The 24,249-nt window shown below is 33.3% G+C and overlaps 1 protein-coding gene across 1 annotated transcript in view; it reads right to left on the reverse strand.

Annotated features, from left to right (window-relative positions):
* Nucleotides 1–24,249, reverse strand: part of KIF18A (kinesin family member 18A) — a 79,362-nt gene that overhangs the window by 19,572 nt on the left and 35,541 nt on the right. The window contains exons 12-13 of the mRNA XM_029207017.1: nt 20,281–20,402; nt 13,116–13,351 (exon numbers count right to left, since the gene is read on the reverse strand). Of these exons, the coding sequence (XP_029062850.1) occupies nt 13,116–13,351; nt 20,281–20,402 (358 nt within the window). The remainder of the gene's footprint in view (nt 1–13,115; nt 13,352–20,280; nt 20,403–24,249) is intronic.

A 24,249-nucleotide genomic window follows, 5' to 3' on the forward strand; every position in this document is an offset into this window, starting at 1 on the left:
GCTAATGAAAGATATAGAAAAGTCTCTCTTCTAAACCCTAGGGTAAATTTTGCTTAATGAATCCAATCCTAGTCTTTGTAATACTTAACCATTAATAGTTTAGGAAATATCTTAAAATATTTATATGGTGCTTTAAGGCATCATATATACAGCTGAAAATGTGCATTTCAGGATAAAGCAGTTTAGTGTTCTATTTATCTGTTCCTACATTATGGCTAGAGATTCCCGCTTCAAAAAGTTTGTTTACTGTAAGTCCATAAAGAGACTTAAAAAGGAAGTCAGAAAAAAACATTTGTTGAGACTGCCAAGGTTTACAAGCCTTTCAAAGTCTTTTAAGTATTAAAACCACTTTCAAAATTAACTCTAAATGCAAGTGCTAAAATTGTGGATAGTGAAAAAATACAATTTTCATCAGGAGTATTCCAAATTCTAACACAATGTTACCTAGATTACAACATAAGAACATTAACATTTGTGTAGCCTGTGTAGCATTTTATAGAATAAAATATGCTATTAATATAAGCCACAGCTTAATATCAAAACAAAAACAGTAAAAATAGTAATAAAATTAGAATTAATTTGTCTGATCACTAAATTATATTTGCTAAGTGGTTAAAAGAAATTATGAACAAATATTTGATGACTGGTTAAGTGGTTAATGAAGAAGTAAACAGAGTTTAGATATTAATCTGCCATTTGCCATCATTCCCCCAAACTTCTGAAATTTTAAGGAATATGATCAACTAATGGCGGTGCAATAAAAGCAATAAATTAGATATTTTGACTTTGTTAGTGAAATACAGGAGAGTCTCATAAAGAAGTATATGAAAAAGACATTTGAGAAATTGCCTATACCTCAAGAGAAACATGTAAAAATGTATTTACTGGCTGCATTGTTCTTTAAGCTATTTAAGTCCACTTGTGAGCATAATCTAGTTTGCTTCATTATTTCAATCTTTCAAATATTTCATTTCTCCAAGAAGCTTATCCCACAGATTTGATTTAGGACTCTAAAATGTTTCCAGTAGAAAGCAGGAAAGAGTTGTTTCATGTCTGTCTTTCTAAAAGTAGTTTTAAGAAATGTCAGTATATTTTTACTTTTAAAAGATTTTTTTTACAATATTTATTTTTTTGCTTATTATAAAAAATTTCCTTAACGAGGCCATAGGATTAAATGTTACATATATTAATATAGGCCACTTCTTATATGATCGTACTAAAACACAAGGATATTATATAATTTAAGATAATTATATATTATATAATATGCTAGTACATTAGTAGGAAAAAGAAATAAAGTGGTGGTGTAAATGAGCTAAATCTTCATCTCTTAGAATGAGCTGATAATACCTAAACATAGATGAATCAATAAGCAGCAGTAAGCATACTGTTTAGAATTTGTTATACATCATCCAACATGCATTTTAATAGAAAATAGAAAAAACAGACTTGTTTTGTCTGTTTTCCTAAAAGCAGTTTTAGGAAATGTCAGTATATTTTTACTTTTAAATGAATTCTTTTAATTATTATAAGAAATGCCCTTAAATCAATGCATTATTAACAACAAGTCACATCTAAATAATTTTAAACCAATGCCCATTACAGAGGAAAAGGAAGTTAAAACTTACACATGTTTCATAGTAGCAAAAAAAGAAAGGCCCAAGTAATAGAAACCCTTACTTTATGATATTCTTACATCATAAAAATCATATAGTTTAGCAATGTATATAGTTTTTACTGAATTTCCACTTTAAAATGGTCATACTAATTCTTGATTAATTATAGGCCACCAGGAAAATCACAGTGGGGTTCATCTCAAACACAGAACCAGAATTTAGCACTATATGATATTAATGTTCACTTAAACTTTCCTACTTTATAATTTGTTGCTCACAGCAAGAAAAGTGATATGCTCATATATCAATCATATTTGTTGTTGGCATAACTAAAGTCTCTTATTGATTTACCAGGGGCAAGTCAGGTAAAGAAACCAAGCAATACAAAGTAATAACATATATAAATATGATTATAATGAAGACTTAAAAATACAAAATTTTCTTCACAGACCCAAAAATATGAATAGAAGGCACTATACCATTTCAACCCCTCAAAACTGAGATGTCATCTACCTACTACTACTAGAAGAAAGAAAACATAAATGTGAATTAAATAGATAAATACCTTTATAATTTAAAGTTGGATTATGTAGAAATTAACAACCACCATAAATAAAAGAAAAATATGTACCATATATGGCAAAGTGTTTAAAGCTCTTGTCTGTATATATATGTATATCTATGTATATACATATGTGGTCATCTATCTATCAAACAAAGTAAATAAGGAAAATGAAAGATAATAGAAAAATAAGACAAAGGAGATAAACAGGTAACTCAGAATGAAATACAAATGGACAAAAGCACATTAAAAAAATATTCACCTTCTACCCCCCTTTATCGGGGTGGACTGTACACCTATAATAGTTCTGGAGAATAACCTGACAATGCATATCAAATGCTTTAAAAATGTACAGACCCTTTGACCTAACTATTCTACTTTTGGGGGTCTTAGCCTAAGGAAATAATTAAACAAGTCACAAAATATGCACACACACACACAGATGTCCAGTGGAGTGTTGCTTACAACAGCAAGAAAGGGGAAACAACTGAACGTTCATTAATAGGGGATTAGGTAAATATAATATGCAGGTAACAAAAATTACTTAAATTCATATTTGATAGGAAAATGTGTGTACAACAAGGGGTTCTGTGAAAAAAAGCAAAACGAGGTTAAAACATTAGTGAAAGGGGCAGTAAACCTAAAAATGATGAAAAAACTGTTTTCGACTGTCAATGAAGTTATAGTTTGTTGGGGAGAGGGAAGGTAAGATATGATAATTGTTATAACAATGGAATAAAAAATATAATGGAAATGTAAAAGAGTGTGTGCAGGCAAAATGGGAGGACTCATTAATGGGAAGGTTTCACAAAGAAGGCAGTATCTAAATTGGACTGTCAATGAGGATAAGGATCTTAATGTGCTAGGATGTGGGATGGAGAGAAAGTAGCACTCAAGATCGAGGGAGAAGCCTGGAAACTGTAGAGGCAAGAAAATGAAAGCATGTTTAAGAGGAGGTTGGGACACTGAGTGCCATAGGGAAGTGAGTCTGCATGGGGCTGGGAAAGCCTTTAAAGGTTCTTCTAAGTAAGGGGTCTGAACTTTGCTAGGAAGATCATTTTAGGGTGAAGAGTAGATTGTAGAGGGGGAGAGGTGAGAAATGGAAACTGTTCTAGATATCACTATAATTATTCATTTCTTACATCAAATCTTCTCAAAATGTTTTAAAATAAACTGAATTAAGAATCATCACTCTATTCTCTGTTTAAATAAATCTCTAAAACACAAGTACTAACTGGCAATTTCATGTGGTTTCTTAGGTAGGAGGGGTCTATATTTATTTTTCAGCTTTTTGAAATATTCCACAGATGGTTCCTCTAAATAGAGAGACTAGATAATTTATCACTAATGAGTTAAAAATCCCCCTCTTAAAAAATGGGCAGGCCTTCTGGGGTCATTTTTGATGTGCCATATCATGTGTCCTGAATGATTTTACCGAGGGGAACTAATTTATCAAAAGCTTAAGACTGCAAATGTTAAAAGATTTACAGAGCTGTACGTTAGTGTAAAAAGCAGAATGCAGTATTTAGCAAACATGAGTCACAGGCTGCAAAGTAGGGTTCATGACAGGGAGACACTGATGAATGGGATTAGATCTAATTGAGGTTTGGTACAAAATGATGGCAAGGATTTTTCTTTTGCTAGCACTCATGTTAATATGTACGTGAGCAAGTATTTTGGGAAACTATGCTAAGTTAAAATTAGTTGGCAAAGTTCTAAAGTGAAACCAAATATTAATATATGCATTTCAATAAACACTTCTAGGCTACAAGTGATTGATACAATTACTGTACTAATCATAAATCTGGATTCTTTTTAACAGCCTTGTGACTCACGGAATTCGCAGATGCAAATGTACAGGTGAATGAATTTTAACTATTTAAAAGATAAATAACCTTAAGGTACTAGTGAATTAACCAAAATAATAAACATTTTATAATGTATTCATAAGACACTACTGTGGTTATTGTAGTAATTAATGCCTACAGAGATAATATCAGCTATTTACGAATATCACAAAGAGAGAACACATTTTAAGAACTGTTACAGTCCTTTAAATTAATCCAGCATTCTGAGTAATAAATCAACCATAACCTTTTGAAACCTGTCTCCGTGGGAAATAGCAGATACCATGTTTTCCTCTCCGTCTCATTTTCCTAGTATTCGTGCTTATGTAAGATGGGAAAAAAGAAAACGACAATGCAAAGAACCTTTTAATTTACAGTAATATTTGCAGTTACAGGTGAATAACTGAACAATGCCTTGTGTACAAGGAGACTAAGGGCCAAACGAAATGTATTTAGGGCTTCAAAAAAGACTTTCATTGTCTATTGGCACTGATTAAATTTTGTTGCCAAATGGGAAGATATATGAAAGATTCAGTTTATAAGCATTTTGCTGCTTCATATTTATTATACGAGGAATTAGTATAGAGATCTTTTTTATAAAATGAAACATCTTTGTATTCAAGTAATTACAGGGGAAACAAACTTACATAAGAACTCTGTATTCAATCAGAATATCTGTACTATAAGAAACTGGTTCTACTAGTATCTTTTATTGTACTCTAAGATAAAATCACTGACATGGGGTGCAAAATTTAAGAAAAGGAAAGGTTAGAGACAGAAATATTACTAAATGTGAGTTTCCAGATGGATAATGAGGAAATCTTGACTTTTCATTTAATGTCAGAAATTTTATCAGTTCCATAATTAAACCCTGCTGCCGGCATCCCCACCCTGCATGGCACTCAGTGAGTGCTTTCTCTGTTTTCCAGACCCAAAATAGGTGCATGTTTTACTCCAAGTCAACAGACATGTAGTTTGGAAGCAAAGATTTTAAGTCAAATAAATATCTATCCCAAAATTAAGTACTGACATTGGTAAAGTATTAAAATTAACAAAATTAAAAAAGTTAATTTCTTCTTGAATAAGAAGTAATATAGGCTTATTAATAAAAGAAAAATAAAATTAGTCTATATAACAAAAATATAAAAACTAAGGATATCTTTAATTAACAAATGTATAAGACATATATGAAGAAAATTCTAAAATTTTGCTGAGGAATATACAAGAGGGTATGCATATGGAGAGGCAAACTATTCTGGAGTGAGAAGATTTGACAGTAGGAAAATGTGAAGACAAAATTAATTTACAAAAATTTTAAAAGATTTTACTTCCTTGGAATCAGAAAAAAATGATTCTGACAGACATTTCTGAGTCAGGGACACTTTAAAAACAAAGAATAAAAAAGGGGGACCAGCACTGCTATATGTCAAAAAATACTATAAACTATTAGTTTTTAAAATAATAGTTACTAGCTCTAGGATAGACAAATAGGCAAAATAATAAGATAAAAATCCAATAAACAGAATTACCTATGACTACTGTATGTAAATTAATGGTGCCATAAGGATAGACTGTCAATATATTATACAAGAATGACTAGTTCTTTGGAAAAAAATTAAGTTAGAGTCTTGCCTGTTAACATACGTCAAAATAAATTTGGAGTAAATGGAAGCAAAAATTAAAAAAACTTATAGGTGAAAAGGCCTTTTGAGGAATAATTCCAAAGGCAGGAGGGAAAAAAAAAAACAAATGAAGCTATTTTATTAGATAAAAGTTTAAAATTTCAGTATTAAAAAGGACATCTCAAACAAAGTTAACAGTAAATGATAAACTTGAAGAATATACTTGCAACATGTATCTTACAGGAAAGAGTTAATATCCTTTGATGATCTCATCTAGTCCTATGGCTTTAAATATCATCTAAATGTTAACAATTCTCAAATTTATCTTTCAGTTCAGACTTCTAAACTCCAGATTCTTATATCCAACTGCTTACATGATATCTCCACTTGGATGTATCTTAGACAAATTTAAAATGCTCCAAATTGAACTCCTAATCTTCTGTCACCTCTACCCTATAAACCTGCTCCACCATCTCTTTTAAGGTGACTGGATTCTTTCAGTTGCAGAGTTCAGAAATCTTAGTCAATTTTGCCCTTTCTTTCTCTCACACCCCAAATCCAATTTGTCAGGAAATCCTGCTGGCTCTACCTTCAAAATATATTAGAATCTGACCACTTCTCACCAACTCCACTGCTACCAACCTGGTCGAGCTACCACCATCTTTTACTTGGGTTATTGCAGTGGTGTCTTAAGTTTCAACCCTTGCCATATGACAATCTATTCTCAACACAGAAAGCAGAGGGATCTTATAAAAACATGACTAAGATATGTTACTTCTCTGCTTAGATCATGCCATAGTTCCGTTTAGTTCAGAGTAAAAGCCTATGGCCTTATAATGACCTACAAGGTTCTACATGATCTGCCTTTGTACTTTGATGTATCCTTACCATCAGATAAGTGCCTGGCACACAGTAAAAGTTCAATAAATATTACTGAATGAATGAATAAACATCCATATCTTAAGCTCTTGTAAATAAGTAACAATTTTTGCTATACATGACTATGTGAAAAAAAAATGTTCAAATGATTGGCTAGGTCATTCACAGAAAATATATCCTTAAATAGATGGAAAAAAATACACTCAAGTATACTAGTAAACAAAGAAAAAATGGAAAGAAGATAATATTTATGACTATTAAAGTGGCAAAGAATCAATAACTAATTAGCAAAGACAAAAGAGGTAGAGAGAACCCCAGATTTAAAAGGATTTAATAGATACATCCCAACCAATGACAAAGTATGGGCCTTGTCTGGATACTAACATAAAAAAGCTATAAAAAGAAATCATTTACGGGACAATGGAGGAAATTTGAACACTGATGGCATTAGTTATGAAAAGGGCATTGTGTTTTCTTTTAGAGACACTAAGATGTAAACGGAAGAAATGATATGTTGCCTGAGTTTTCCTTCAAAATAATCCAGTGTAGATATAGATGGCGTGGAGGAAAGCAGATGGGGTTCTCAAGACTAGCCATGAGATAATTCTTAAAGTTAGGTGATAGGTACAGTACATGAGGCTCATTATAGTTTTCTTTGTATTTCTATGTGTGTTTGAAAATGATTTTCTAAAAATTAAAAATATTTTAACACCAACAGCTGGCTAAGCTAAAAGGAGCTCATTTTCTTTTCTTTTTTTTTAATCTTAAAAAGTATTTATTGATATCTCTCTGTAAGTGAATCAACTGGGTGTAAAGTGGCATAAACACAGCATTGAAAATCAGCTAAACCCCATAATAAAAATAAATTACAAAAAAAACCAAAAAAACAAAAAACCGAAAAACAAAGACAGTGAAAGAGAGAAAAATTCTTACAAAATTCGTTCAGGGGCTGTGATGCAACCTGGATTGACCACATCTAGACCCACACCTGGATGAGACATAAGTCTGGACACTCTTGGGGCTGAGAGGATTGGTGAGGTTGGGTGAGCAAATGCAGACGCTTTAAAGTAATACTGCATGGTACCCATTCCATGGGTCCTAAATCTCCAGGTTCAGGGGAATCTTCCTACAGCTAAAACATGCATGGGAAACCCAGAGGATGGTACACCGTGTGATCGGGAAAGGTTTCTAAAACGCACCTCATCTATTCATCTCCTGGTGCTCAGGTTCACCATTCCAGCCGCTTTACTAACAATCTCCCCACTTGGAGAATCAAGGAGCTCATTTTCTTACACTGTTCATGGGAGTTAAAATTGGTACAACCATATAGGAGAGGGAGAAGTTACTCAGCAATGTATATTAGAAACTTTTAAAGAAGTGTAGATTTCTTGAGCGAGAAATTCCACTTTTAGGAATTTATCATAGGGGTAAACAGGCATGAGCACCAGGATAAATATATATTTGCTCACTACAATATTATTTATAATAATGAAAATTTATTAAACAACCTAAATTCCTAACAATAGAGTACAGATATCAATTATAGTTAATGTCATCAGATTTTTAAAAACACAGTGTGTGTGTTTTAAATACAAAGAATGTAGCTGATCTAGTAAATACTTTTTAAAGCACCAGAAATAAAATATTCAAACCCCGCAGCATTTAGTAATTTTGAAATTTAACAACAAAACCACTTGACATTACAGGAGTATAGGAAAAAAGTCAGTCGCACATGTATAAGCTTAAGATGAATGAGACACATTTGACTCATGTTTTGCTTGAGTTGAATTTTACTTCTAAAATTTGTTAAGACTATTTATTGATAAATTTTAGCAATATATGCTATTTGGCTATTGCTTCATATCTTTAGAAATTCAAGAGTAAATTTCACTATTTACTTTTTAAAATGAACTATTTTAATATTCTAAGACTAAGAAAAATAAACATTTATAAATGGACTCACTTTATACCCCTTCCCTATTATTCATCTTTGACTCTCTCTTCATAATGAATATAACATACATAATTCATGGAATGAACAAGACATATTAAGCAAATAGTTAATCTATAAAATCACTTGAATATTAAAATAATAAAGTAAGAACAAAACATAATAAAAACAAAACCCGCCTTCTGATACATTTTCAGAAGAAAGTTCATGATTATAAAAGGTAACGTAACCTCAATAATCTTTCCTTTTGAGTATGTTGTGAAAAAGAATTCAGAACCAAATAAATGTTTTGTTTTACTGTTGACAAGTATAGTCTACGCAATTACACTGTAAGTGAAATACAGATTTTTAAATAAGGGATAATGATCATCACATAGCAGGTGGTCAGTATTTCTCAATCTTGGTGTTAAAACTCTATTTCCTCTCCAACATCTTGAATGCACTATAAATAAAGAATCAAGGCCCCAAAGGTATGAGAGAATCTGAAAAAAAATCTTAAGTTTTCCTTCTAATGATCTCAACGAGGTCACTTCTGATGAAGATAATGCTTTATTAAGAGAAAAAGAATATACATATAACCCCAACTTGCCTGTCATCTTAATGTAAAGATATAGTATAGGAAACCTAATAATAAGAGACCTAGGTAATTCAGAGCAACCTGTCTACTGAAGGCAAGTAAAAAATCTGGACAAAATATAAAAAACACAGGCTTGAAGGCACAGGAGAGCTAACAAGATTGTGAAGAATTATAGGCAGGTATCAGGAGGAAGTTGAAGGCTCAGGAAAGTAATCTCTGCATTTACAGCTATTTTCCCCTTAAGGTTATTTGCTGATGCTGGAGGTGGCAGAACAGCTTAGTAGCATTGTTGAGAGCTTTGTAGGACTGGGATGCAGGAACCAGAATTTAGTGCCTACTAAAGGGAGCTCTTCCTAAACCCTCCCCAATTTGAGTTGGGGCACAGTTAAACTCCACAGGGTAAACTAGGAGTAGGCAGGCCCTCGCAGAAGCTGAAGTTCAGTTTCAAATTATCTCAGTCTCTAAAACTGGACTGAAATGATTTTAGACTGCTAATGCCAAAAGGAACCTGGAATAAGCAAATATTAATCCTCTCTGAGGAAGACATTGTTATCAGAAGCCTCAAAGCATTTCTACAAACGATTCTGCAAATACATGTGGGATGCACAAAAATTAGCATGCATTCAAGGAAATGCACGTGAAAGAAATCCAGCAGAAAGAGAACAGAAACAGACGCAGTGGGTTCTAGGCTTGGGAATTCTCAGGCACAGACTTCACCCACTGTATTCAGTGAGAATTTCTGCAAAGAAATGGAAACTATAAAAAAAGAATCAAATGGAAATTCTGGAATTGAAATATAACTGAGATAGGGAACTTGATGGATTTAAGAACCATTTGACACAGCTGAAAAGAGAAACTACAGAATATGTGAAAAGAAATTCCCAGGAAGAGAAAAAACAATGAAAAGCAGAAGAGAGTAAAAGTCATAGCTAAGACAATAAGAAGGTACCATGTAATATAACTGGAGTCTCAGAAGTAGAGAAGAGAATAAAAGTGGCAGAAGCAATATTTGAAGATATAATGGTTAAGAACTTTACAAAACTGCTGAAAAATAATGCAGACACAAATTCAGAGAGTCCTGTGAACCCAAGTAAGAGAGGTAGAAATAAAATAACATTTAGGCACAATATAGCAAAACTACTAAGACTCCAAAGACAAAGAGAAAACATTTTAGGAAGCCAGAAGTCAGATTATATTCAAAGGAGCAACACTTAGAATGAAAGCTGGCTACAAAAGCAACAACAAAAACCAGGAGATAATGAAATGATATCTTTAAAGTGCTAAAATAGAAGAACACCAAACTGGAATTCTGTACCCAGCTAAACAGTCTTCAAGAAAATAAGTAAGATACATACATCTTCAGAAGTAATTGAGGTTACGAAATTTAAGATAGGGAGATTATTTTAGATTACCTGATGGGCTCAATCTAATCATATGAGCGCTTAAAAGCAAAAACTTTCTCTAACTGTAGGCAGAAGAGATGAGGCAGAAGGGAAGGTAAGAGAGATCTGAAGCATGAGAATGACTTGACCTGCCTTTGTTGGCTAGGAGATGAAGTGATGAAGAGGGCCACATGCTAGGGAATAGGGGTGACCTCTAAAAACAGTGCCTGCACAATGCCAGGTACTTTAGCAAGTTTGGACTTGCTCTGAATTCGAGCTGCCTGGCCAATAGCCAACAAGAAAACAGGGACCTCAGCCCTACAGCCACACAGAATTGAATTCTGCAAACAACCGGCATGAGCTTCGAAGCACATTCTCCCCCAGAAACTCCAGATAGGAGACCCAACTAGCTGACACCTTGATTATAGCCTGTGATACTCGAGGCAGGGTAACCAACTGAGCCTGCTGGACTTCCAATCTACAGAACTCTGAGATAATAAATCAGTGTTATTTTAAGTTGATATGTTTGTATTAATTTTTTAGCATTGCAATAGAAGCCTGATATAAATGGAAAAATCCACAGTAAAAGATGAAGTTTTTAATAGTTCACCTCAGTATTTGATAGAACATGAATTAAAAAATAAGTCAGTAAGAACAAGATTTGAAGAACACAACCAATTTGACCTGACTTAATATATTCTTTAAAAGCATAATTGAAACATTTACACCAACTCTATGCTGGGCTTTAAAGAAGTCTCCACAAACTTCAAAGAATTAAAATCACTAAAAATAAGAGTTGCAAATTTAAAAAGAATATACATTAATTTAGTGTTACTGTTATTACTTTGGGTTAAGGTAAAGATGAGACATAAACAAATGTAAAATCTCATAAACATTTGTATAAGAAAACTTTTGGAGAGTTTGACAGATCATCTTAATTAAAAAAAAATTATTTGTTCTCTGACCCAGCAAATTAGTTCCTAGGCAACTAGTACACATGCAGACATGGGAATACAGTAGTCTCCCCTTAACCAAGGGGGAAAACATTCCAAGACTACCAGTGGATACCTGAAACTGCAGATAGCACTGAAACATGTATTTACTATGTTTTTTTTTTTTTGCCTATACATATCTACCTAAGGTAAAGTGTAATTTATAAATTAGGCACAGTAAGAGATTAACAACAACAATTAATAATAAAATAGAACAATTCTAACAATATACTGTAATAAAAGTTTGTAACTGTGAACTCACTCTCTCAAAATATCTTATTGTACAAATTTAATGCCTTTTCCATCTGAACTAAGCACTTACCATGCATTGTGGCCATAACTTTTGCAATTTGAGGTTCAAGAGCAAAACTAACATGAATTTCTTCTTCCTTCTTCATGGCTTCATGGATAGAGTATTCGCTCTTCTCATAAATTTTAGCAACCACAGCACGTGATTTATTTTTCTTTCCTTATTAAGTCTAGAATTTTCACCTTTTCACTTAAAAGGAAGCTCTTTATGGCTCCTCTATGGCAAACCCAAATTGCTAGCATCACTACTCTTGCACTTTGGGGCCATTATTAAGTAAAACAATGGTTACTTAAATACAAGCACTGCAACACTGTGACAGTCGATCTGATAGCCAAGATGGCTACTAAATGACAAATGGGAAGAATATGATGGACAAAGAGATGATTCACATCCTGGGAAGGACAGAGTAGGGCAGCATGAGATTTTATCATGATACTCAGAACAGTGTGCAATTTAAAACTTATAAAGTTTTTATTTCTGAAATTTTCCATTTAACATTTTTGGACCTCAGCTTACTGCAAGTAACTGAAATGGTGGAAAGTGAAACTGCAGATAACTACTGTATATGGGCATGCTCTCTGTTCACCAATAGAACAATGGTTAAGTAAATGATGGTACATCAATTCTCACAACTATTAAAAAACATGCTAGATTCTTTACGTATGCACCCTAAAACTGTTCAAATAAACTAAACAAATAAAAACAGTTGTAGTTTAATATATATTCAATATGCTAGCATTCATGTGAAATGTAACAAAAAGCTAATGAGTTAATTATCTAATACAAATATTATACACACACTGTAATGATAACCAAACTGTTAATAGGCATTCATCTCTAAGATAGCACAGAAGATTGAGGTTCTGGGAAAAGTTGAAGAGGCCACTCTACTGCTATAGAATCTGAATATTTTAAAACCAAGATTATATGTTAGTTTTTCAATTAAAATGTCCCATGCACACTTTTATGAGAGCAGAGACATCAAGTGATCTGCCAACAGAAAAACAGTAAATTCTACACTGTTAGTTGATCTTAAGAACATACAAGATTGTTATGTATTACAGAATATAATATTCTTAATTATAATCTTCAGTCTTTAACAGAGGTTAAATTTTAAAGAAGGGTGGAAGTAAAATTATCTTATCAAAAAAAGGTAAAATAAAATAACTTTACTGCTAGAATTATTTAGAACATCAAGCATACTTACTCTTATACCTTTGAAAGATACTGGTTAATTGAAATGATTCTGAAGTTAATTCTCCCATTTTCACAAAATAGCAAACCTACTAAAAAACTGTTCTTTTGATTGATATTATAACAGAGGCTACTCCTTAGAAATAATGTTTATTTACTTAATGAAATAAAATCTGTACTTACAACAAGGAGAAGACTGAACTGGTCCAAGTTGTGGAAAGGTCATAAGAATAGAAACCCCTGGTAGATCATTTTGCTTTGCATGTTCAGTAGTTTGGTCAGCCCAAACCACCACTTTCTTCCTCTCTACCAAATGTTCAATTTCTTTGAAGTCAGACTCAAAAGTAGCATTTAACAGGCCAGATTCTTTTAATGCACAATACTGTTTTCTTAGGGCTGGAAGTAAAGCATTCAATACTCTGCATACAGAAGGTGACAAGAAAAGAAAGATAAATACTAAATTTTAAATACATTATTATGGTTCTATGCAACATCCAAAGTAATAGCGGATGATTAAAATGGTTCCCTGTACATATTTTCCTTTAGAATATTTCAATCAAATACCTCAAATATTCTTAATACATTAAGTATAGATTGGAAAGAATGTTGGATGGGAATTACAAGCACCAGGCTGTAGTCTCAGCAAGTCTTCACTTGCTTCTATATGACCTTGGATAAGGCACTACCTGAGGTTTCTCCTCTATGTGGGGTACGACTGGACAGCCACTACTTTCAATAGGAGATTGTTTTCAGAACTATGCAAAGCATAATGTGGTTTACAAATCAAAAATAGTGTTGTTATTGTTATTAAATACTATGAGATTGAAATGAAATATTAATACACTGTCAAACGATGAAGGTCAACTTAGGTATATAAGATTTAAAAAATAAAAAATGAACAAAAGTCAACATTCCTTGAAGTTAGCTCTTCATGAGCTAAAGCAATAGCTTTCAAAGCCATTCGAAGGAAGAATTGTGGAAAAGTATGGTGGGTACAGGAAAATGATGGGGCATTGGATTCTTGGCTCTGATTCAAAATCTCGCCTATTGCTGTCAATCAGAGCAGTACTAAATGCATCTTTTTATGTATTAGACCTCCATGAAGAGTGTTCACTGAAGAAATGCCAGAACTAAAAGTTATAAGTGGTTCCTAACTTTTATATCAACGAAGACATCAAACAACATGAATAATCTTGAAATGACTTAGTCCTGGTGTTCCAGCTGACTCATAACATCCAGAAGAATAGAACCATCTGAAGTAGGAATAGGGCAGTGGGAAAAGAATAGGCACTAATTTTAACACTTAAGGAAATAACTGCTTTATTATCTAAGAATCTTAAATATTTAGATAGCAGTACAAATAGTCTGTGACATTTTTCTTTTTGGTGATAGTGGGGAGTATGCCATTTAAGCCAAGTAGGTAGCAATTGTAGGGAAAAGTCATTAATCAGAAAGTCAATAAAAAGTTATTTACAACTGCTTTCCTTTTGGAAAGTCTAGAATTTTGATTCACCCTGCTAGGCACAGGGCGCCTATTCAACCAGCTCCCAATAAAAATCCAGGACACTAAGTGTCAGCCTAACAAGATTCCAAAGTAGACATCATTTCACATGGGTCATTACAACTTTTTTCTGGAGAACTTAAGCACAACTGTGTGGGCCCACTGGATGAGGACACTTGAAAGCTTACAACTAACTGGTTTCCTTTGTTCTTTGCCCCATTCACCTTTGCCTTTTGCTGATTTTGTTTTGTATGCTTTTACTCTAATAAATCATAACTATGGAGTCAACTATACGATGGGCTCTGTGAGTCATCCTAGTAAATTATCAAACATGGAGGTGGTCTCAGGGACCCAGGACATATGTTATTGATGTATATATGTGTGCATGTATGTATGTTTGTATGTATTTATGCATTCATAAATTTATTTTTGGACTTGATATTGATATATATTGCAAAATGATCATCACAATAAGTCTAGTTAACATCTGTCACAGAATTCTTTTTGTTCTGATGAGAACTTTTAAGATCTACTTTCTTGGCAACTTTCAAATATGCAGTACAGTATTATTAACCATAGTTGCCATGCTGTACATTACATCTCCATGATTTACTTAATAACTGGAAATTTGTACTTTGTGACTCCCTTGACCAATTCCCCATCCCTGCCCCCAACACCCCACCACCAACCTGTATAATCTGTTCTCTGTATCTATAAACTTGGGTTTTGTTTTTGTAGCAATGAACACAGGTGTGCTTTATATTTTGTGTTAGTGTTTTCATTTTCTTTGAATAAATACCCAGAAGTGGAACTGCTGTATTATATGACAGTTATTTTTACCTGCCTATGTTTTCTACTCAGGGTTTTATGGTTTCAGATCTTACGTACAAGTTTTTAATCTATTTTGAGTTAATACAATTTTGTGTATGGTGTAAGATATCCTTTGGCTTGTTGCTGTGCATTTTTCCCAGCACCATTTATTGAAGAGACTATCCATTCCCTATTGTGTATTCTTGGCACCTTTGTTGTAAATTAATCGACCATATATGCATGGGATTATTTCTGGGATCTCTATTCTGTTCCATTGATCTATGTGTCTGCTTTTGTGCCAGTACTATGCTGTTTTGATTATTATTGCTTTGTAGTATAGTTTTAAATTGGGAGTGTGGTCCCTCACACTTTGTCTTTCTCAAGAATGCTTTGGTTATTTGGAGTCTTTTGTGGTTCCACACAAATTTTAGAATTGTTTGTTCTAGTTCTGTGAAAAATGCCATTGAGTATTGATAGGGATTGTTCTAAATCTGTAGATTGCTTTGGGTAGTATGGACATTGTAACAATACTAATTCTTCCAATCCATAAGCATGGAATATACTTCCATTTATTTGTGTCTTCTTCAATTTCTTTCATGAATGTCTTATAGTTTTCAGTGTACAGGTCTTTCCCCTCCTTGGTTAAATTTATTCCTAGGTATTTTATTCTTTTTGGTGCAATTGTAATGGAATTGTTTTCTCAATTTCCTTTTTGATAGTTTGCTATTAGTGTATAGAAACACAACAGATTTCTGTATACTGACTTTTGTATCCTGCAACTTTACTGAATTTGTTTATTCTAATAGTTTTTTGGTTGTGTCCTCAGAGTTTTCTGTTTATAATATCATGTCATTGGCAAAAGTGACAGTTTTACTCCTTCCTTTTGAATTTAGATGCCTTTTATTTCTTTTTCTTGTCTGACTGCTGTGGCTGGGACTTCTAATACTATTTTTTTTTAAGTTAATTTTTATTGGGGTAAAGTTGATTTAAAACGTTGTGTTAGTTTCTGCTGTTCAGCAAAGTGAATGAGTTATACATATACATATATCCACTATTTTTTAGATTCTTTTCCCATGTAGGTCATTACAGAATATTGAATAGAGTTCCCTGTGATATACAGTAGGTTCTTATTAGTTATCTATTTTATATACAGTAGTGTGTACATGTTGAATAAAAGTGGCAAGAGTGGGCATCTTTGTCTTCTTCCTGATCTTAGAGGAAAAGCTTTTCAGCTTTTCACCACTGAGTATGATGTTAGCTGTTGGCATGTCATATATGGTCTTTATTATGTTGAAGTATGTTCCCTCTATAATCACTTTGTTGCAAGTTTAATCATAAATGGATATTAAATTTTGTCACATGCTTTTCCTGCGTCTATTGAGATGATCACATGATGCCTTATCCTTCATTTTGTTATCACACTGATTGATTTGCAGATGCTGAACTATCCTTGCATCTCTGGAATAAACCCCACTTGATTGTGGTGTATGATCCTTTTAAAGTATTGTATTGGTCAATTTGGTTTGCTAATATTTTGTTGAGGATTTTTGCATCTATGTTCATCAGGGATATTGGCCTGAAATTTTCTTCTCTTGTTCTATCCTTGTCTGGCTTTGGTGTCAGGGTAATGCTAGCCTATAAATGAGTTTGGAAGTGTTCCCTCCTCTTCTATTTTTTAATTGAAAGAGTTTGAGAAGAATTGGTATTAACTTTTCTTTGAATGTTTGATAGAATTAACCAGTAAAGCCATCTGGTTCTGAACTTTTGCTTGTAGGAAGGTTTTTAAGTACTAATTCAATCTCCTTACTAGTAATTGGTCTGTTCAGATTTCTTATTTCTTCATGATTCAGTCTTGGTAGGTATTTCTAGCAATTTATCCATTTCTAGGTTGTCCAATTTGTTGCTATATAATTGTAGTAGTCTCTAAGGATCCTTTGTATTTGTGTAGTATCACTTGTAACATCTCCACTTTTACTTCTGATTTTATTTATCTGAGCCTTCTCTCTGTTTTTCTCCATGAGTCTAGATAAAGGTTTGTCAATTTTATCTTTTCAAAGAAGCAGCTCTTGGTTTCATTGATCTTTTTTGTTGTATTTTAGTCTCTATTTCACTTATTTCTGCTCCAAGCTGTGCTATTTCCTTCCTACTACTAACTTTGGGCTTTATTCTTGTTTTTCTGTTTGTCTATTTTTTGATTTTTCTTTTGATTTCTTCTTTGATGAACTGGTTGTTCAGTAGCATGTTGTTTAATCACTTGTTTGTAAAATTTCCAGTTTTCTTTTTGGAATCATTTCTAGTTTTATACCACTGTGGTCAGAAAATATGCTTAATATGATTTCAATCTTCTTAGATCTGTTAAGACTTATTTTGTGGCCTAAGATATGATCTATCCTGGAGAATGTCACATGTGCAGTTTAGAAGAATGTATAATCAGTGGCTTTTGTATGGAATGTTCTTTATATATCTGTAAAGTTTGTCTACTGTAACATGTTGTTTAAGGAAGATGTTTCCTTATTGATTTTCTGTCTGGATGACCCATCCATTGATGTGAGTGGGGTATTAAAGTCCCTTATTCTTACTGTATTGCTGTCTATTTCTCATTATGTTATTAATATTTGCTTTATATATTTAGGTTCTCCTATGTCAGGTGCATAAATATTTACAAATGTTATATCCTCTTGTTGGATTGACCTCCTTTATCATTATGTAATGCTGATCTTTGTCTCTTATTACAGTCTTTGTTTTAAAACCTATTTTGTCTGATATAAGTATAGCTACCCCAGTTTTCTTTTGGTTTCCATTTGCATGGGATACCTTTTTCCATCCCTTAACTTTCAGTCCGTGAATTGTCTTTATGTCTGAAATGAGTCTCTTGTAGGCAGCATATAGATGGGGCTTGTTTTTATATCCATTCAGCCACTGTCTTTCGACTGGAGCATTTAGTACATTTACATGTAAAGTAATTATTAACAGGTATGTACTTACTGCCATTTTATTAATTCTTTTTTGGCTGTTTGGTAGTTCCTCCATCCCTTTCTTCTCTTGTTCTCTTCCTTTGTGGTTTGATGACTGTCTTTAGTGGCATGCTTAATTCCTTTCTTATTATTTTTTGTGCATCTACTCTAGGTTTTTTTGTGGTACGAGGGCCTCTCACTGTTGTGGCCTCTCCCGTTGTGGAGCACAGGCTCTGGACGCGCAGGCTCAGCGGCCATGGCTCACGGGCCCAGCCGCTCCGTGGCATGTGGGATCTTCCCGGACTGGGGCACGAACCCGTGTCCCCTGCATCGGCAGGTGGACTCTCAACCACTGCGCCACCAGGGAAGCCCTCTACTATAGGTTTTTGCTTGGAAGTTTCCATGAGGCTTACATATAACAACAAATTTATAACAGTCTATTTAAAGCTGGTAGCCACTTAAATTCGAATGCATTCTCAAGGTCTACGTTTTCATCCCCCACCACATTTTATGTTTTTGACGTTATATTTTATATCTTTTTATCTTGTGTATTCCTTAAGGAATTATTGTAGTTAGTTATTTTTACTACTTTCTTCTTTTAACCTTCATACTAGCTTTATAAATGATTGATGAACTCCTTTAGCTCTTGCTTGTATGGAAAACTCTTTTATTTCTTCTTCAATTCTGAATGATAACTTTGTGAGGTAGTCTTATTGGTTGAAAATTTTTTTCTTTCAGCGCTCTGAATATATACTAAATCTTTTTGTTTGTTTGTTTCCACTCTATAAGCTCAGGCTAAGACAGTTCATCACACCCATTATTTTTTGTTATTTAATCCTTTTAAAATTGTTATAGGGAAAGTATAATTTAACATATAAGAAAACTAAGGGTTAGTGAGGTAAAATAATTTATGCAAGGTTATAGTGCTCATATAAACTAGAATTCAAGACCAACTCTAAAACTCATACTCTTTCTACTATATTGTATTGCCTCTGTAATGCTCTGGTTCACCAATTTTCAAAGTTAGAAATCTTTTTGCCCATTTTGAGGCAAAAATGTATCTTAAATATATTAATCTATTTGTATGGTATATCAAATACAGTATGGTCAAAATAAATTAATGTTTCTTTGATAACTTTAACTCTTGCAGGTGGTGTGAGTACAAGTAAATGAATGTTCAATGTATGCTCTAGGTATAAATATAGAAAGTATGGGGAGAGCAGGGTGAGCTTCTATCCACAGGATAATATTTCCCTAAAGTTTTTCCTTCCCTTTTTCTTATTCTTTTAAAAAATAACTATGCTAATATAATTTCCTTTAAATCAAAAGTATGGAAAATTAATTACCAGTTATTTGAGAACACTAGAAGAACTCCAGTAGAATTTTAGATTGGCAGAAAGCCCTTAGAGAAATAAATTTCTCATTTTTACAGAGCATGAAAGTGACACCTAAGGAGTTGACTGACATATCCAAGGTAATAAAAATAAAATATCAAGTTATACTTTTTTACTATTATGTTTCAAAAATTAAAAGGTGTTACTACTGAGTTAGTAGAGAGAGCATGAAAGAGCTACTATAGCATCACTTAAAACTTGGGACATGATGTTAAAAACTATACACTTTTAATAACTTCATTTTAATGATAGCAAAAAATCATTCTGGAATTACGAATGCTTAAAAACTGTCTACTTAAAAATTCAGTTGGTATTAATAGTAGTAGTTTCTAGGAGGGGACAAGGATGGCTAGAGGACAGGTAGAAGACAGACTCTTTCACTGTAGAGGCATCTTTGAAATTTTGTATTATATGACATATATTACATAAAAATAATAAATTAAAAAATGTTTTCAAAACTATAAAGCACTATAAAAACTTAGTTAGAGGAGAAGAACAACATCCTTTATACTTTCTTGGTGTTTTCTAACTCTGCATGATTCTGATGCTGGCAGACACTTAAAAAAAAATATGTACCTTGTACTGGATAAAATTAAATTTTCTGGCAATGGAAAACTAAACTTCTATGCTTCAGGTTCCTTAGGTCTATAGTATTAAAATTTTTAGAACAGGTAAATCCATGTACTTACGCCTCCGTCTGCCTGTGTTGCTGTTCTTGAAGACAAGCTAGATCCATCATATGTTTAATTTGTGCTTTCAAATCTTTGTTCTGGAGGTGCAAATGGTGGCAATGAAGTTCTTTATTGAGTTCCTGGGGAAAACAATACACACTATACCTCAGATTCATTTAAAAATGTTAAAATTAAATCAATTTTAATAAAACTTATTTTATATTGGTGTCAATAGTTTTAATTCTTAAAAATATGAAGTGGTATGTTTAGGAACAATTTGAAAAACAAGTGTTCTGGTACAGGTGGTCTATGACTTACAAGTTTCAAATTTCCTCAGAAACTGAACATCAGGAACTCAGAACAAATTTTACTATAGTGACAGTTTCTTGGTCTATCCAACTTGTTCATAATACTTTGAAAGTACATGAATATGGCCCATTTTTGCTTAAATGTCACTTCTTCAGGGAGGCTTTTCCTAAGCTTCACATTTAAAGATGGACATTCTCCACCCCTGATAGTTTCTGCCATAGCATTGATTAGTAACAATTCCATTTATTTATTTTTTGTAGATTCTCCATATTAGAATGTAAGGTATACCACCAGGACAGGGGCTATGTCAATACAATAAAAGTTTCATACAATAAAAATCTCTTGGGGGGCTTCCCTGGTGGTGCAGTGGTTGAGAGTCCGCCTGCCGATGCAGGGGGGCACGGGTTCATGCCCCGGTCTGGGAAGATCCCACATGCCATGGAGTGGCTGGGCCCGTGAGCCATAGCCGCTGAGCCTGCGCGTCCGGAGCCTGTGCTCCGCAACGGAAGAGGCCACAACAGTGAGAGGCCCGCGTACCGCAAAAAAAATCTCTTGGGGAATTCCCTGGCAGTCCAGTGGTTAGGGCTCCATGCTTCCACAGCAGGGGGCATAGGTTTGATCCCTGGTTGGGGAGTTAAGATCCCACATGCTGCAAGGTGTGGCCAAAAAAAAAAAAAAAAAAAAATTCTTACCTTCATCCAGTCTTGGTATAAGCTTCATTCTAGGCCAAAATTGTAAAAAAGTTTTCGTAGGCTCCCTTATGTGCATATGCCCAAATGTTCTCTAATCTACCACCTAAAATTACTTATCTTTTCTCAAATCTACTAAACCTTAAGTATGGAAAACGTCAGCTAAGTGGATACACTAAAGTATGAATGGTAATAATCCAGTAGCATTCTCAGAATCTTAAATTGGAAAAATTTTAGTTAATAAAATAAAACGGAGTGAAATATTTTGGACATTGTAAGGGGCTGAGACAAAAATCCTATAAGCAGGGGAGCTGTGCCTAGAAACTTCCTACAGATAATTCCCATAATCCATTTTAGGTTTTCAATACTCCTTCTCAACCTGCAGTTGGCCACTGGTTCTCTGTAAGCTTAAAGTTATTTTTTTCTTTTTTGTAATACTTCCTAAGCTAGTGGTGGGCACTATGACAGGGAAACAATGTAATTCTATGTGTCTGAGATATAGTAAAGTTGGGGGTTGTTTATTCACATGATTCATAATTATATTTCAAGAAATACAGCAAGTATTTTAGAGCAAACTCTCTTTAGGGAGTCAGGATGATACGGTTAGAGCACTGGCCTATGAATCAGGTGACTTTAGAGATGGCTCAACTATGACACAAATGCTACCTGGAACCCAAAATATGGTCTTTATGGATATCGGTTTACTTGACTAAAATTTAAGAGCTTGCCTAGATGATCTCTTTAGTCTTTTCCAGTCAAAAAAATTCAACGACCCTAAAAGTATGACCATGTTTGTCAAATATTCCACCTTTTTTCTTAAAAAAAAAAAAAACCCTTCTTTATTTACTCCCTCTGTTAATCCTATTGTTTTATCTTCTTGCACCACTCTTAAAGAGACAAGCCTTGACTGTATAATTATTTTACTCAATAATTGTTCTTGGCTAGTTTGTTGTCTTTGAAAAACCAAGTTTACAATTTGAATCTTTTTCTTGTTTTGATACACTAATGACTGAATCTGATTGGAAGCGCATAGCCTATTATGAGAGCTACAGGGAGGTTAGTAATAGCTGAAGTAAGAATATAGTGAGAGGTAATATATAAAATGTGAAAGGTCTTCAGGTGCCATGCCAGACCTGGGAAATCATAACAGAGTTTACATTAGGGAGAAAGTACTGAAGAGTGATATGATCGGAGTTACCTTTTAGAAAGCTCATTTTGCTTGCAGTAGAGAGAATGAATTGCAGTAGAATATGAATGGAAGCATAAAGGTCAAATGTACCAGTCCAATAATGGGGGCTGGGAGTCTGAATTAGGGTAGTGGCGGGGGAGATACAGAGAAGTGGATAAATTCGTGAGGTTAAGAGGTAGATGATGCAGGAGGGTATAGAAAAAAGGGCAGCAATTTGAAAGTCGCAGTACTGGATCTCTGTGCAGAGTTGTACAACTGTGGATAAATCTTTTCACAAAGTTATGTCTCAGTTTGTTTATGTAAGAAATAATGGCTTATACATAGATAACTGTTTCAGCTGTGAAAATATCCACAGGAAAAAAAAACTGAGAGTGGGATTAGGGTGATGGGAATGGAAACAGCTTTAATTTTAATTTTTTCAAATTATTCATAATAAAATGCATTAAAAAACAAAAATTTAAAAAGCAATTCCAGATTCATATTCAGGTGTGAAAAGTCCTGCTTAAAAGAGTAATAGAAGACAGATTATTAGAAAAATTAGATTTGACCATGGTGAAAAAATTTAAATTTATTGAAAATAACCTGAACAATATTAACTTTATAAATGCTACTAAGTAGCCAAAAAAAAAAAAATAGCAATAATAATACTACTAAAAAGAATACTGTACCATTTTAAAAATTGGGAGCTTAAGATAAATATGGGAAAACAAAGGCAAACTAGTAAATATCTACAATTGATTTTTTTGCTTCTTTTAATATTAAAAAGTTCTTAAGTACTCCTCTAGTTGGAGTTGGGCTATATTTTAGATTGTTGATTACACAAATGTACTAGATTATAAGTATAATGTAAATTAAGCAAGGCTATTGAGAGATGAAAATAACATTTTAAAATGTATATCTATTAATTCTTTTTATGAATATAATGCCACTTGAACTGTACACCTAAAACTGGTAAATTTTATGTTATATTTTACCATATGCCAAAAACATTTTTTAGACCCTTCATGAGAAAGTTTTTGCTCACTAGAATGGCTAAATATTCTATTAGAACATCATGGCCGTAAGTAATAGTAAAGAAAACTAACCAAAATACTTGTTATTTTATGTCATTTTGACAGTGATCACCTTGAGAATAAGACTTCTTTAGATATACATAGTCTCTAACAAATAAGTGAAACATGACAAATATAAGTGAAACAAACCAAAAACTACTATAAACTTTCAATATCTGCTACCTTTTCAAGAGAAACAGCTCTTGCGCACTGAGTGAGAAACACTCATTTGGCCAGGATATCAGCTGTTTTCTCTGAAAACATATCCAGACTGTGGCTTGGGGACCCTGACAGGTACTTTGATGGAGGCTGTTGCATTCTACGATGGGCCTCTACAGCTTTAGATTCTCAGATCAAGCATGGAATTTCAGACGTTACTGTTTGAAAGCCTAGTTAATCCCTATTATAGTTTACTGATTAATCATTGTTTTTTTTGCTTATTCCTTTGAAGTCATGTAAATATGTCCATTACGTAATCTTAAGAGGAATATGGCATTTTAAAATAAGTGCGCTTTAGTTTTCTTCTAGAGCAGATATCCTTAATGTTGTATTAATGGAAAAAATGACCAAAAAAAAAAAGAAAAAGTAAAATTGTATGAATGTGACCCCCCCACCCCGAATCGTCCATCTAGGAGAAGATATATATATAGCTCTTTAATCAGATTCTCAAAGGCATCTATGACCCAAAAAGGTCAGAAACACTGTTCTGGAGGAAAAATAGCAAATGTATTTTATAATACAGCTAATG

The sequence above is a fragment of the Monodon monoceros genome, unplaced genomic scaffold (assembly GCF_005190385.1).
Source record: "Monodon monoceros isolate NGI ecotype Baffin Bay Population unplaced genomic scaffold, NGI_Narwhal_1 Super_Scaffold_7, whole genome shotgun sequence".
Classification (NCBI taxonomy): Eukaryota; Metazoa; Chordata; class Mammalia; order Artiodactyla; family Monodontidae; genus Monodon; species Monodon monoceros.